The sequence below is a fragment of the Sesamum indicum genome, linkage group LG2, assembly GCF_026168435.1.
Source record: "Sesamum indicum cultivar Baizhima isolate 11 linkage group LG2, ASM2616843v1, whole genome shotgun sequence".
Taxonomy (NCBI): Eukaryota; Viridiplantae; Streptophyta; class Magnoliopsida; order Lamiales; family Pedaliaceae; genus Sesamum; species Sesamum indicum.
In genome coordinates, this window is record NC_142658.1 from 11,436,995 (window position 1) to 11,453,257 (window position 16,263).

General features: G+C 36.7%; 1 protein-coding gene across 1 annotated transcript; it reads left to right on the forward strand.

Moving 5' to 3' along the window:
* The first annotated feature begins 9,098 nt into the window (after positions 1–9,098).
* On the forward strand, positions 9,099–12,709 carry LOC105155501 (cytochrome P450 76T24). The gene is made up of 2 exons (XM_011071379.3): positions 9,099–10,046; positions 11,860–12,709. Exons 1-2 carry the CDS (start codon positions 9,156–9,158, stop codon positions 12,463–12,465), a joined length of 1,497 nt encoding a protein of 498 aa, XP_011069681.2. The 5' UTR covers positions 9,099–9,155; the 3' UTR covers positions 12,466–12,709.
* The last annotated feature ends 3,554 nt before the right edge of the window (positions 12,710–16,263 follow it).

Sequence of the window (16,263 nt, forward strand, 5' to 3'; positions counted from 1 at the left end):
GAATCGGGTTATCCTTCTCCAACTCAACTTGGGAATTCTAAGTTGAATCAGGTTATCCTTTTCTTCTTCAAATCAATCTTCACAACTTAACACTTCTTACTTTCTTTTAGTTTGAGATTGTTCTTTGTGGTCTTTTATTTGTTTTTTCTCCCTTCTAAAACAATAAATAATTGCTTTTCTCAGTATATTTATTTAAATATTAAAATATCAAAAAAGTATATCAAATTTTTTATCTTTACAATTTAAAAAGTTAAATTAACATCACATAAAAAAATAATATTCTAAAGTTCATTTTCTAAATTTAGACATCTATCTGAATATTCTTTTAGTTACCATTATATTTATAATGTTAATTTAATTTTAAATTTTGTTTATAATAAATAATATAATATATTCAGAGTAAATAGTAAGTTAATTAGTTAAAAAATATATAATTTTTATAATTGATTAATATTTATACTCAAATAGATATTTAAATTTAGAAAATAAAACTTTAGTATATTAATTTTTTAGTTGATTAATTTATTTTTTTAATTTAAAATTTAAAACTTAAAAAATTTGATATACATTTTTGGTATTTAAAATTTACATAAATATATTGAAGAAGACAATTATTCATTTTTTTTGGAGGAAGAAAATACAGAAAAAAAAAAGACCCCAAAAGAAAATCTCAAAATAAAAGAAATAAAAATGAATAATTTTATAAGATCAAGAAAGGTATTTTAGTCGAATTGTGTACAAAAAGAGATTTTTTTTTTCAAAATATGGTGGTTTTTAGCTTTTTCTTTTTGGAAAATGTAAGGATAAAATAGAATTTGAACATTTATTGCTAAAGTCAACAACTGTTGACTAACGGTTTGCGTGAATATTTAATGGGACAGGACAATAGTGTTAAAATTTTAGAATATTGAAATTAGAATGCCGATCCCGTAAAGCGGGGACCCTATCTAGTGGAATCAAAAGTGCAATTATACCAAAACTTTATATTTTTTTGTATATCCACGTTATTCCAAACTTTATTATCAGATTACCATATTAATATATATATCTTGACACTTAATTCCCATTGTTTATATGATGTTGTTAGCTTATACTGTTACAAATCAATCAAAATGGAATTATACTTATAAGTCGTTTACCAAGTGATGAACGTACTTATAAGTCTATTATGGATATTTAATATATATGTTAGTCCTTATGTAACTACAGTCTTGAAAATTGCCCCCACCCACCACCCGAAACATATATGGAATAAAATGCAATTTATTCATCATTTACTATGGGATGGTTGGATGCTTTGTGAACAGTAATTCTTGATTAAAAAATACTAATTTAGTCAATGTCCATAATATTCGGCCAAATATTAAATTTTGGTGACCAAAGTTTTCTAATTGCTAAAATTGATGAAATTATCAATTATAATTTACCATCCCCATAGTTAGAAATTATTTAGCAGTAAATGCAACTTAATCTGAAATATGAAGTCTTGCTAGCTTTTTGATTGACCAATGAACTATCAGCATTATTTACTTTGGTTTATGGTAATAAATATCATCAATTTTATTTTGGTTTATGGTAATAAAAAGCATCAATAGTTTCTAACAAGTGTAAGAGTTATGACCTTACGAATGATTCTCTGTGTTGTTAACATAAGGTTGAACGGAATATTTTTTTCCCTAAGTTTGCATTAGAAAAAACAAATTACAATTAACTATAATATTAATAGCCCGTTAACTAAAACTAATGAAAAGTATCAATCTTTTATTATGAAAAAATTATTTATCATAGCTAAAAGTTATAGTAAAAATATTTATCATATTTTTTAGTGAACAAATTTTGGCGTCGAAAGGGTACTCTTACTGATTGATAGGATTGTAGACAAGATTTTTTGGGGTTCATCTAGTACTGTCAAAAGGATGCATTGGTCAATTTGGTTAAGCATTTGTCATCCAGTTGAGGAAGGAGGTCTAAAAGTGCCAAGTCTGGTGGACACTGTATCTACTTTTGCAGTCAAACTCGAGTGGTGGTTTTGCACAAGTCATTCTTTATGAGCGGATTTCTTCAGAAAGAAATATTGCAAGTCGTGCCCGACTTCCACAAAAATTTACTCAATAGGGTCCCCTCAATGGCACCGATTGCAGCAGGCTAAAATTGTAGTAGAGAAAGGTATCTTTTGCCCTTTTGACCATGGCGAATTATGCTTTTGGAACGATTTTGGTATGGGGAGGTTTCACTAGCAGAAATTGTTTCTTTTCACTTCATGAGCGAGTTCGTTATTATTGGAAGAACGGAGTGTGGGATATGGACAAGCTTGCACGAGTTTTGTTCGAGGACATTTCTTAAAAAATGGATATGATTCCCTTCAAATTTGACTAGCTAGATAGGGCATGGTGGAAGACGAATTCCACGGGCACTTTTACGATTAAGGTGGCATGGGAGCTAGTTCGAATTGGGGGAGTGAAACGACAACTTTTCAAGGATTTGTGGCACCGTAATATCACCCCTCAATGTCCATATTTTTGTGGAGGTTGTCGTACAATTCTGTTTCTGTGGATGAGTGGCTCCAAAAAAGGGGCTTCCAATAGTTTCAAAATGTATGTGTTGCAATTCCCGTGAAACGATTCAGCATGTATTTTTAAAAGGGGTTGGGGTGCGGGAGGTGTATCGGCACTTTGGGAACTATTTTTTAGTTTCACGACTCCAGAAGCTTGTCATGTCCGTATTATGCTCTAAGCATGGCAACTATCATCTTCTTCTGTACAAAGCGGCCATATCGAAAAACTGCTACCAATCCTTATTTTGTGGTTCACTTGGCATATGCGTAATGAAACCAAGTTTAAAAATGATCATTAGAAGTATTTCGGCACATCTTGCACTATTACATGATGCTAACAGAATGATGACAAATAACTGAAAGGGGATTTGGTAGTATTAGTGATTTAGGTTTCAACTTTCCAAAGCCCAAGCAAAAGCATCCTTGCTTATTTGATGGAAGCAACCAAAAGAGAGGTGGTGGAAGCTTAATTGTGACGGCGCCCAAAGGGAAACTGGGCATTTTCAGGGCAGGCGAACTAATCAAGGACAATTGCGGCCATATGATTGTGCTTTAGGCTAACTATCTTGATGTGCAAATGAATACTTTTGCAGAGTTGTATGATGTTAAGCAAGCTCTTTAGTTGGCTCAGGAAGCAAAGTGCAATCAACTTTGGGTTATGATGGATGCGAAAGTGGTGCTCCAATGAAGAATGAGGGAGCTGGAGGCTTTAGCAGCTCCTTACCCACATTAGGATCTTGCGTTGTGGTATGAATGTTGTGTTTACCCATGATTTTAGGGAGGAAAATCGTCCAGCATGTAGTTTTTCAGAATGTGAAGTGTGGCCATTCTCAGAATTGGGAGAATTCTGTGGCCACTCTACATTTCTTCATTGCTCTGTAACCTGTAACACACACCATAACACCCCCCCTCAAGATGGAGCTTGGGGGGCCAAGCCTAACTTGACAAAGAGATGAGCAAAGTCAGAAATAGAGGGAAACTTGGTGAATAAATCCGCAAGCTGATCACAGCCAGAAATATGCGACGGCAAGATGAAACCCAGCTCGAATTGCTCACGGATGAGATGGCAGTCGATGTCGTGGTATTTGGTACGCTCGTCAAACATCGAGTTCTCAGTGATGTGAATGGTAGCCTGATTGTCACACCGAAAAGAGACAGGGGTGCGAAAGGAGACCTGAAAGGCGCGAAGAAGATATAATAGCCAGAGAAGCTCACAAACGGCAGACCCCATGCTTCGATACTCAACCTTGACAGAGGAGCGGGATACCGTGGCTTGTTTTTTCATCTTGCAAAAGACGAGGGAGGAGCCCAAAAAAATGCAAAAGCAAGTGACAGAGCGACGAGAATCGGAGCAAGAGGCCCAAGAGGCATCAATAAAAACGAAAGGCTGAAGCGAGTTACTGGAGGAGAAAAACAGCCCCAGAGAGGAAGTCCATTTAAGATAACGCAGGACATACAAGGTTGCATCCCAATAAGAAGACCGCGGGTGTTGAAGGATTGAGACAACTATTGTACGACGAAGGAGACAGTAAAATTGAGGTAAAGAAGACGACCGACCAAACGTCGATAAGCAGCGGGATCAGCCAACAAGGAACCAACATCAACAGAGAGTTTGTGGCCCGGGGTAAAAGGTGTGGAGGTAGCTTTGGCATCCATCATGCGAATATCAACAAGAATATCAGACAAGTATTTCTGTTGAGTGACAAGAAGACTATGCGTGGCGCGAGCCAAGTCGAGGCCCAAAAAATATTTAGCGAAGCCGAGGTCCTTAATAGTGAAAAGAGTGTGGAGATAATCTTTAAGAGCAGCTACCTCTAAGAATTTCCTGTTAACAAAATATTGTCAACATAAACTAGGAGCCCGAGAAAACAAGTAGAAGTAATTTTCAGAAATAGGCAATGATCATGTGGGCATTGAGAGTAGCCAAACGCCTGCAATTTTTCAGTGAGCTCAATGTTCCATTACCGAGACGCCTATTTCAAACCGTAAGGGGAACGAGTTAGGGGACAAACTTGGCTTGGGGCAGCCAAGGTGTAACCATCCGGAGGAGTCATGTACACTTCCTCATCTAGGCGGCCATGGAGGAAGGCGTTATTCACTTCGAGCTGCCACAAAGGCAAGCCACGAGCCACAGCAATGGCCAAGAAAACCCGCACCGTGACTAACTTAGCAACCGGCGAAAAACTGTCGAAATAATCTATACCTTCGACCTGGTTGTACCCCTTGGCAACGAGGCGGGCTTTATGGCATTGGACACGTCCGTGGGGGTTGAGTTTCAATTTAAAAATCCAGTGGCATCCAATAGCCTTTTTTCCGGAGGGCAGCGAGCACAAAGTCCAAGTGTGGTTACGATCAAGCGCAACAAGCTCATCATCCATAGTAGCTACCCACTTGGGATCCAAGTAAGCATCATGATAGCACCTGGGTTCTTGGACAAAAGACAAAGAAGCAATAAACGACATGTGTGCAGTACAATAATAAGAGGATAAACAAGTAGAAACAGAAGCGACATCACAACAGCATACATAGTCATTAAGCCACATCGATTTCTGAGTAACTCGAAGGGAACGACGTGGGGAAGGGACTGAGGGAAGAAGAGGAGTAGACGGAGCAGTAGGCGAAGAAATGTCCAGAGGAAGTGTGGCTGAAGGAGGAATGGAGGGCGGAGAAAACTGGAAAGAGTTATCATACTCATCGACGGGAAGAGGTGTGGGATTGTTGACAGAAGTCTCAGAATCAGGGGTGGAATTAGGTAAGGCAAAGGGAAAAGTACTCTCATGGAAGACAACATCGCAGGAGCAAAACAAACGGTCAGTGCCTAAGTCGAGGACTTTGTAAGCTTTGTGAGACTGACTGTAACCGAGGAAGACGCATTTGTGAACACGGAAATCAAATTTCAGCTTGGAAGGTGAGGTGTTGGAAGCGAAGCAAAGGCACCCGAAGACTTTAAGGCTAGAGTAAGAAGGTTGCTTATGGAACAATACTTTGTAAGGAGTCTTCCATTGCAAAATGCGGGTAGGGAGTCTATTGATCAAGTAGGTCGCAGCTAAAAACAGATTCTCCCCAAAATCTGGAGGGAAGGTTGGTTTGGAAAGACAAAGCTCTAGCCACATTAAGTATGTGTCTATGTTTACGTTCCACCACGCCGTTTTGTTGAGGCGTGTATGGACAAGAACATTGGTGGATAATACCAAGAGATTGAAAGAGGGATTGATAAGAATGGTTGGTAAATTCCGCCCCATTATTCGACCGAATCATCTTAACATTGGACCCAAACTGTGCATGAACCATTTTAAAAAATACTTCTAGTGTATGGCACACTTGAGCTTTGTAACGAAGAAGGAAAGTCCAAGTATCCCGGCTAAAATCGTCTACAGCTGTCAAGAAATAATTACAATCATCAAATGTGTGAGTTTGATAGGGACCCCAAAGATCGATATGTAGTAACTCAAAGGTTTGTGTGGTTTTTATTTCTGAAGAAGGAAATGGTAAGCGACTCTGTTTTGCAAGAGGACATATGTCACATAGATCAACTGTATCACTAATATTAACAACAATAGGTAAATGCTTTAGAGCAACCAAAGAGGGTGTCCCAGCCGCCTATGCCATAATGTAGTATTACAAGTAGCTGCAATGTTACAAGAAGTATCAGTGATGGAGTTTAAGGATGTTATGACAGAAGGATCAAAAGATGATTTATCCAGTACATATAGATTGTTGCAGAGCTTCCCTATGGCTATCACTTTCTTAGTCACCTGGTCTTGTAACACACAATAAGATGAGTGAAACTTCATTTCAAGGTTTGAGTGTGAGCAGAGTTTGGAGACAGATAACAGATTATGATGGAATTGAGGAACCAAAAACACGTCTGTGAGAGAAAGATTGGAATGTAAAGTCACAATGTATTTGTGTGTGACCGGTTGTGAAGTACCATCGGGAAGATACACAAACGTGGGTTAGGTGAAGGTAGACAAGACTGAAATATGTTTATGTGCACACATGTGGTTAGTTGTTCCTGTGTCGACTATCCAAAAATCCGAAGTATAATCATGAATGCTAGAAAAGACACAACTCTTACCAACAAAATTATCAAGTTGTGTGTGGCTGATTTGCATCGGATCATCAAGTGACCCTGTGTGAATCCCTTCCTTCTTCATAAGCCGTATCAGTACTTGTAGCAAGGTGTCTTGGTTGTGTTCTTTAGATTGACTGCAGCCTTTTTCATCTAACTGTGCATTATAAGCCTCCACAGCACTTGTTTCTCTCTTCCTTTTCTCCATTAGTTCCTTATACCATTCGAGGGGTTCCATGGAGCTTAAAGCACATGTCCCTCGTGTGTTCCGGACGATCACGGTTGCTGCAGTGTAAGCTTCTTTTGTCTGTGTAATTTCTTTATTGCCTCGGTATGAGCTCCTTCCTACCTCCTGCCCTCACCTGCATAGCCAAGTTGTCAACGTGTTCTGTCCCTTCCATGCTAACTTCCCGCTATTTCTCCACCCTTAAAATCATAGAGTACGCCTTTTTCACCATGGGGATTGATCCATGACGAGCAATTGATCACACAAGTGATCGAAGGTCTCACTTAACCCCATAAGGAATTGTATTAGTCGAGTAAAAACTGCTTGATCAGCAGCTGCCTTGAAAGCTCCACAAGTGCAGCCACACATGCACTGAGGAACCGACATCAACACGTCCAATTCATCCCATATCATACGCAGCCGTGAGAAGTATTCCACCACTGACTTGTTTCCCTGCGTCAAGGACACAATCTCTTGCTGCAGCTGGTACAAGAGAGGTCCGTTGCACTCTCCATATCGCTCCTCTAAATCCAACCACAGAGTACGAGTTGATTTCGCATACATAAAACTTCCTACAATTTCTTTTGAGATGCAATTAAGTATCCAGGTCGTTACCATACTATCTACCTCTATCCATTGCTCAAAATGAGGATCTGTCAAACACGGTTTTGCAGATGTACCACCTATAAATCCTAACTTCATCTTAGCTCGTAGAGCTCTTTTCACCACGTAACTCCAAGTCAGATAATTGCTCTTTGTGAGCATCGTGCTCACGAGAATCATACTTAGATGTTCTGAGCCGTGTAGTTGCAGTGTCTTCGGAATTGAATGTCTGCCATTCTCTCCTGTATCCATCTCCAATGGGGTTGAATGTCTGCTACCTCTAATCGCCTCTGTCATGTTGACTCAAGGTTGTAAAATCAAGGTTCATATCTAGAGACCTTCAAAAGAAGGCTCTGATACCAAGTAGTTTTTCAGAATGTGAAGTGTGTGTCGTGGCCATTCTTAGAATTGGGAGAGTTCTGCGGTTTGTTCTCATTAATTCAGAAATGAAATTAGTTATAGAGGCTATATGTACAGAGGCTGTATAACAGAACGTAAACTAACACTAACAGACTAACTGCTGCAAGAAGCGTAAATCTAACAAATGAGATAAAACATGCTTTACAAACCAAAACAAAACTGAACATAAAATTAGGTGACGAGGTAGCCAACACAGCTCCAAGTCAGTGCTAAGTTGGCAGTAGAGTCAGCATCATCTTCAAGCTGCATCTCTGTTCTGCTTTGCGTTTCTGCGTTGCTCTGTAACCTATAACACACACCATAACACAATAGACTATTTAGCTAACCATGCTTGCCAACAGGGCGCAGTAAGTGCTCGTGCGTGCGGAGGGAGAAATGGCACCTCATCCGTATGGATGTTTTATTTCCTTGTTTTCATTTTAAAGCTAATTGATTTTAGAGTTTTGTACTTTCTGGCACCGCATATGGACTTGGGTATTTTAATAATAAGTTATGGGTAGGGGTCTTGTCGAAACCCCCACCACCGTATCAACAATTTTATTTATAAAAAGAAAAAGAAAAAAGAAAGCATTGGTTGCATATCATTTACTTTTATGTCCAAAAGTAAAATGAAACGGGTTCGTGGATGGGACGTGACATATACCAAATACGAAAAGTCAATAAATATTTATCAAGTATGAATTATTACAGAGGTACATATATATAGGCTCAAAATATCAAGTATGATATTTTCGTTTTTTATTATTTTTTAAGATAGTATTTAGTTTTGTATTTTTTTTTTAATTATTGCAATTTAAATCCTTTATTCGCTGGAGTTCATCGTCTCGCTGGAAAAATATATGTATATCTCACGTGACTTTTAATTCATAGTTTCATTTTTTTCTACCAGTTTTGTGCTTTAACTTTTTAGAGTGTATTTTAGTCCCGCATCTTCATAATTATTTTTTTTAATTTTTTTTTTCATTGAAGTTCATCATTTTTGTCGGTAGATGTGAACTCTGTTGAAAAAAAGAAGTGAATTTAAAAAATTATAAAAATATAGGACCTAAATACTATATATCCTAAACAATTAAAAAATAAAATCGTCAAATAACTTAAATTATGGAATAAAAAATAAAGGTAATAAAAATATATATCAAGCTATCATATGTTCGGAACCCTCACCTGCTTATTGTATAATTAAATAATTAGTCATTATGGATGACGACACCCAATTTTTCTTGTATAAATTGATCCAAACCAAAGAGAAAAACAGAGTGAGAGAAAGAGGAGTGGCGAAAATGGATTTGATAGCATCCTTCCTTCTACTCCTACTATCTCTCATTTGGGCATATTTCCATCTCCTGAACTCCAACTCCAGGAACAGGAGATCAGCCAAGCTTCCTCCGGGCCCTTACCCCTTTCCCATCATCGGAAGCATTCTCCAACTTGGCCAAAACCCCCACCAAAAGTTTACCGAACTCTCCAAAACTTATGGCCCTTTAATGTATCTCAAGCTGGGCAGCGTAGACACAATCGTTGTGTCATCGCCAGAAATCACCAAGGAAATACTACAAACGCATGATCAAGCTTTTCCCCTCAGGATGATCACAGCGGCAACCCGAGCACTTGACCACCACACGGAGTCCGTGGCCTTGCTGCCCATGGGCAGCCAGTGGAGAAAGCTGCGTAAAATATGCAAAGAACAGATGTTTTCGACCCAACCACTATACGCCAGCCAGGGACTACGCCAAGAGAAGCTGCAGAAACTGCTCCAATACGTCCAAGAATGCTGTGTTAATGGCCGAGCTGTGGATATTGGACACGCTGCTTTTGTTACATCCCTTAACTTCATATCAAACACTCTTTTCTCACTTGATTTTGCTGATTATAACACGGGTTCGACTCAAGAACTCGAGGAAATAATCCACAGATTGATGACAGTGTTTGCCTGTCCTAATCTTGGAGATTATTTTGGGTTTCTGGGGTTGTTGGATCCGCAAGGAATCAAGCGAGAGGCGGAGTTTTGTATGGGGAAACTGCTTGCAAATTTTGATAGTATCATTGATCAAAGAGCGGAAGCTTCACGTAATTCTCAGGCAAGGAAAACTGATTTGCTGGAAGTGCTGTTGGAGATCAGCCAAGGAAATCCGGCGGAATTGACCCGCAACACCATGAAGCATTTACTGCTGGTTAGTACATCCTTTAAATTTTTTATTGCCCCAGACTATGGCAAGTGCTTGAGAAATACACTATAAATATAGCAGCATATGTGCAGCTTACCCTACAAAAAAGTGAACTTTTTCAACGTTATAAATGGCTACAATTAAAAGATTTTGATAAATCGAAATTATCTAATACGACTAAAGAAATTAGCATGAAAATTTAAATTTTAATTACAATTAATCAATATTTAACACAATTAGTTATATTTAAAATATTTGTCATGATTTTTAATTACGTATAATATTTTAGTTTCACTTGCAGAAAGAACGGCCAATAACTATTGCACACCACCGATAAATTTATACGCCCCTCGAATTTTTCATTTTGATAATAGTAATTAGTCATGATAAAAGGTACTCGTACTTGTTTTACTGATAACATTGTTTGAGATAGGATTTTAAGACAAATACATGTTTGCCGGAACCGGACGCATTAGTTATACCGATATGTTATATTATACGTTATTCCGGTGGAAATGCTCTCACATGAGACTGATTTAGATCAATCAACAATTGTTGAGGGAGATTTTCCATAATAATTTAGGAATAATGTCGTGTCCAATCACACATCTTAATTAAGAACATATTTGTCTAACAATGCAATAAATATTTTTGTTAGAACGACGGAAACTTTGACCATGTTGGTTCTGTTATCCCACTTGTCCCCTAGCTAACATTATCACTAGCTAATTGAAAGCAAAGAATGATAAAAGTGATTTGGAAAATTTGGAAACAATTAGGGTTTGGCAATACTAGATAGGGTTGAATGCATTTTTCGTCACATATATCATAGGGTGTTTTCGTCTTTAATTTTTTTAAGACAGCATTAAAGTTTTATATCTTTTTAGTTTTTACAATCTCAATTTTTTTTCTTTGCTGAATTTCATCTCCAATAACAAGAAGGGTGAACTTCGACCAAAAATTAAAATGCTACTCTAATAAATTAAAAGACAAAATTACTGACAAAAAACGAGCTAATAGAAATAATAGCTATAATATTAAAAAGTTATTTGGGATGCATATATATTTTTCTGGCGAGAAGAGTGAACTCTAACAAAATAAAGGATGGAATAGCTAAAATTAAAAGATGTAGGACGAAAATACTACCCTAAAAAATTAAAGGACAAAACCGCTAAACGACTGGACTAGAAATTTGTATAACCAGACTAAATATGTATTTTGAGTTTAAAAATAAAATTATAAAAGTTTATTATATATTATATAATTTTATTCGTAATTAAGACTTTCTTTATTGAATTTACTATCCTGAACGAATAAAAGAATAATTTTATAAGAAAATAATTAAGTTGGAAAAATAGAAAGAAATAGAAGTGAAAAACGATAGAGTGAGAAAGAGAGAGAACCAAACAAAAAAAAAATTGAAAACTTACTCGACATCGATCATCTTTTTGGGTAAAATTTATGTAATAATTTTATTAAAAATACATCAAAATAACTATTTAGAGTGCTAATATTTTATTAAATATCAGCATAAAGTATTTCAATGAGGATTTTGTTTAGGTTACTAATTTTGGATAAATAGTGAATTTGAAATTATGTCTAATAATAAATCATTTGAATTTGATCGAATAATTCTAGATTCAAAAAATTTTAAATTATTCGGTTCTAATTTTAAATAATGTTTTATTAAATATTGATGTCTTTCAAATGATTTTGATATGTAGTATTTAACATATTTTGTTCTAAATTTTTCTTTGATTAAATTTAAATTCATAAATAAAAATATACAGTAACTTGTTCTAAGTAAATTTGTTGTTAGGATTTATTTGTTGCAGGAGCGGACACAACATCGGTCACAGTGGAGTGGGCAATGACAGAACTTCTGCGAAATCCCCAGGTAATGTCAAAACTCAAAATGGAGGTTCGAACTGTTGTTGGAGCAAACAAGCAGGTTGAAGAATCAGACATTTCAAAGCTCCCATATCTACGAGCCGTGATCAAAGAATCCACAAGATATCATCCTCCAGGCCCATTTCTGATGCGTCGCAAGGACGGAGATGATCTAGAAATCAAGAACTACGTCATACCCAAAAATGCCGTAATTCTCATTAATATATGGGCGATTGGTAGAGATCCAAGGATATGGCCGAACCCTGATTCATTTGAGCCTGAAAGATTTTTGAACAGGGAAGTTGATTTCAAAAGCCACGACTTTGAACTGACCCCGTTTGGGGCCGGCAGGAGAATTTGTCCAGGGCAGCCACTAGCATATAGGATGGTTCACCTAACCGTGGCCTCCTTGATTCAGAACTTTGATTGGGAATTTGAACCAGGAATTGCACCACAAGATGTGGACTTAAATGAGAAGTTTGGCGTTTCACTGAAAAAGGCCATACCTCTCAAGGCTGTGCCGACCAAGCCATGATTATTGTTGTTGATTGTTGATTCATAGAACATGCAGGGATACCTATGATAAAAACTATTTATTTAAGTACTTTTTATAAAGTGTGGCAATGTCCAGCTTTATTGCGTTGATAAGTGATCCATATCACATGGATAGTCTACGATCGAAACTATTTATACAAGTATTTCAATAAAATGTGATAATGTATCTCTAGCATTATGGATGGGGCCTTTACTTCTCAAAAGAAAGGAAAAATTATATTTTAGGTTTTGTAATTTTAGGTTATTAGTATTCTTCATTCTGTAATTTACTCTATTTATATATTTAGTTTTTTTTCTTTTTTACGAATTTAGTCCTGAATATTTCACTCGATCCGGCTGCATAAAAAATATCCTCCGCGTCCAATCCATATGTTGTTCATCACCACAATATGAATCATTACTCTCGATATGGGCAGCTGGGGTCTGCTCCTCTGGGACTACAGGGACAGTCACAGCCTCAAAATACTCCTACACCCTCTCCTCGCCATGAGAAGTCCAATTCTAATATTTTGTCATAAATTATCGCATACACAAGTGATAACTGACATCGCCAGGTGTTCTGAACTTTGTGTTTTGCATTTCCGGCAATGCTTTTAAAAAATGGCCTTTATTTTTACTTGCTAAAAAATTTACTTTAAAGGTTGATAATACTAATGTTAAGGCTTTCTTAAAATAAATTAGAACAAAGATAGAGAAAGCTCGTATTATCATACGGCAAGCTGAATGCCAACATTATTGTCATAATATTGTCGTTATAAAATCTTATGAAAATATTCTTGTAAATTACTTTTCATGGACCACTAGAGGATGGACCATTGACGTATTGATTGCTGCACAGAGATGGAGGGGGAAACATATTATCAATGTTGTTTATCGTAATCTTTTGGCATCCCTTGTGTACCACATTTGGCAAGAACAGAATCAACGGAAATATCAATAGCTGGATCGTGATGCATTATCCCTTGCTCGAATTATTCTTGATGAGATTAGACTCCGTATACTTAGTGTGGACTTTCACATAGCATTAGTACTATTACTTTGTACAGAGTATGGTGGATACCATGGCATACTTAGCCTGCCATTTGATTTGTACACTCTGTACTTTACTTAATGAAATTTACCATTACCGACAAAAAAAACTATTCTTGTAGATTTTCTGACGAGAGATGAAGGCATCTGAAGCAAACTCTATCATGCTGAGGCTTAGGCACCTCCTAGAAAACCTGAGGAGCTTGACAGAAAGTTCGGGCAGCTAGGGATAAATGCCCAAGTTGCAGAACAAATTCAAAGAGCTGATCTAGACACAGTCCAGGTCACCATAAGGAGTTCCTTATTAGCATCCACAACGCTATGGAACGATTTAAGAGAATTAATTCGAAAGGCATCAGTTTCGGCGATGACTCACGAGTTGAGGAAGCATGACCCTAGACATGCCTTTAGAGCACAGAGCTCTAGACCTGTAGTGTCGAATTCAAGTACTGATTGCACAAGGCCATCACCGGACTCTGGTGAAATGGCAACAATTGTGTCACGAGAAGTGCAAACTCTTGAATTCGCAGAGAGCTTATTTGAAAAGAAGAGGATGTTAATCTGGGAGAATAAACTACAAGCAACAAGAATAAAGACGTGCAATATATTGCATGTTGGGCAATGGCATGACCATTTATGCCATTGCTGTAAAAAATAAGAGAAACCCCTATATGGGACAAAATTTTAGGTCATGCAAAATAAACCTGAACTGGACCAGAACAACAAAGCAGGAAAATTTTTTACTTCTTTTCGCAAAAATTAAAAAATGTAAAAGATCAAGGATAAGACTGTCAGCATAAAACGACAAAGGCAAACAGTTAGCAAAACAGGAAAGCTAGCTAGAAATCACGTGGACAGCAAGACATTATGACCAAAAGCTAGAAAGGACGAGGCAATGACGAATACAGTGATATCATTTGAAAGAGATAAGAGGATGACAAATGCAATGACGTCATCAGAAAATAAGTTTGGAGTCCGAATTTGAAGTCCACGGACGCCTATGAATAGATGCAATGAAGTAGAGGGGGATCATCAGAAAACTTCTCCTACTCTTCAAAATATTAAAATTCTGAATCCTTTCAATCTTTTGTAGTGTTTTAATTTCTTAGTTTTTGGGGGTTTTCCCAACAAGTCAAGTCCTCTATCATATCAGAGGCTAAATAGTTGTCTCCTCCAACGGAGGAATAATATCTATGTAATATTCTGATATTTTTTCAATAAAAATAAGGCTTCTATTCAACTTGTTTTCCAAAATTTTATTAAGTCTCTATATTGGAATCCCTTTTATGTCCTAAGGTAGGAAATGAAATGGGGTTGTGCTATTTGTTGCTGAAGGAGCCAAGTATCTACGAACCATCTGCAGCGGTAGTGTGGTTGAAGGTAGTCTGTAAAATCGAGAACTTAAAATACCCGGGAACAATACGGTCGAAAAATGTACGAATTTATGAGGGCTTAATTTATTTCGGAAGCATGTTAGGCCAAAATTAGAGCATGTAGTGGACTAGGAGGTTTAACTCTTCGCTAGAAGGGCAAAATGGGCTGAACACGAATATTTGAAAGATACAGGACCAAAATTGCCACCGCAAAAGCTAGAGGACCAAATTTTCCAACCCCCTATACATACAGGACGAAAATTGCAATATTGCCTATTAATATAATTAATTACATTAATTTTGAATAGATAAATTATATTAAACTAAACATCCAAGATTCCATCAAGCTTGTTTGTTTGAGCCTATTGAATCAGGTCTATTCAATTTTGATATTTACTGTATTTAGTAAATTGGAGAATCAATGCACTAGTCAAGCATATTAGTAAAGTTGGAGAATCACAACATCAATCAAGTATGCAAGTTCATATATCTTGCAATTACAACTAAAAACGAGAGAAAAAGAAAAGAAATGGCACACAATAAAGAAAGCGTCAATCAAGAGGGAAAGTGTTCTTGGCTTTATACATCTATTACAGAAGTAATTTTTTACTGCTTCTATATTAGCAAAAGAGGCAGCAATTTGCTGCCGCTATCATCAGCAAAAGAGGCAGTGATTGCTGCTTCTTTTATCAGTAAATAGAGGTTAAAATCTAACAAGGAGGCGAACTTTTTAGCAATAGATTTTCATTGACAAAATCATTTCAATTAATTAAAACAGTATAGACTCATCACTCACCTCAACATGACTAGTATGCAAAAAGCACCATACACATCTTATGAAAATGCATTAAGACATCTAATCCACTACCAATTACAAATAGGGCAAGCTCTAACCAACTAGCATTATACAAATCTGAATCTAGACAAACTTACCCTTATCCAGTTTTATAACTCCATCAGTTTCAATCAAGAGAAAAATCCCTTCACACATTCTCTAGTGTGCTAGAAATTGGTAAAATATAGACATAAAAGTTCAAAAACTATCACTTATGTAAGTTCGAATTAAAACTTTTGACAAGCAATATTAACTATGAAAATTTGAACAAGATACATAATAACAAAACTGAACCAAGCTAGGTCAACCATTTTTCCCTTGTATAGCATCAGTTATTCAAAGATTAAAGCATTAGAACTATGAATTATAAAGAAATTTGCATCGTTGTGAGAATCGACAGTTCGTCATTCAGCAAATGTAGAGCATACAAGTATAAATCTATGCTTGCAATTTCCACAATAGCAACCCCTTTTTTTCAGACATCAAACTATCGTATACTTATCATAAGCTAAGTTATGCTTACACAGATACTACGGTAAAG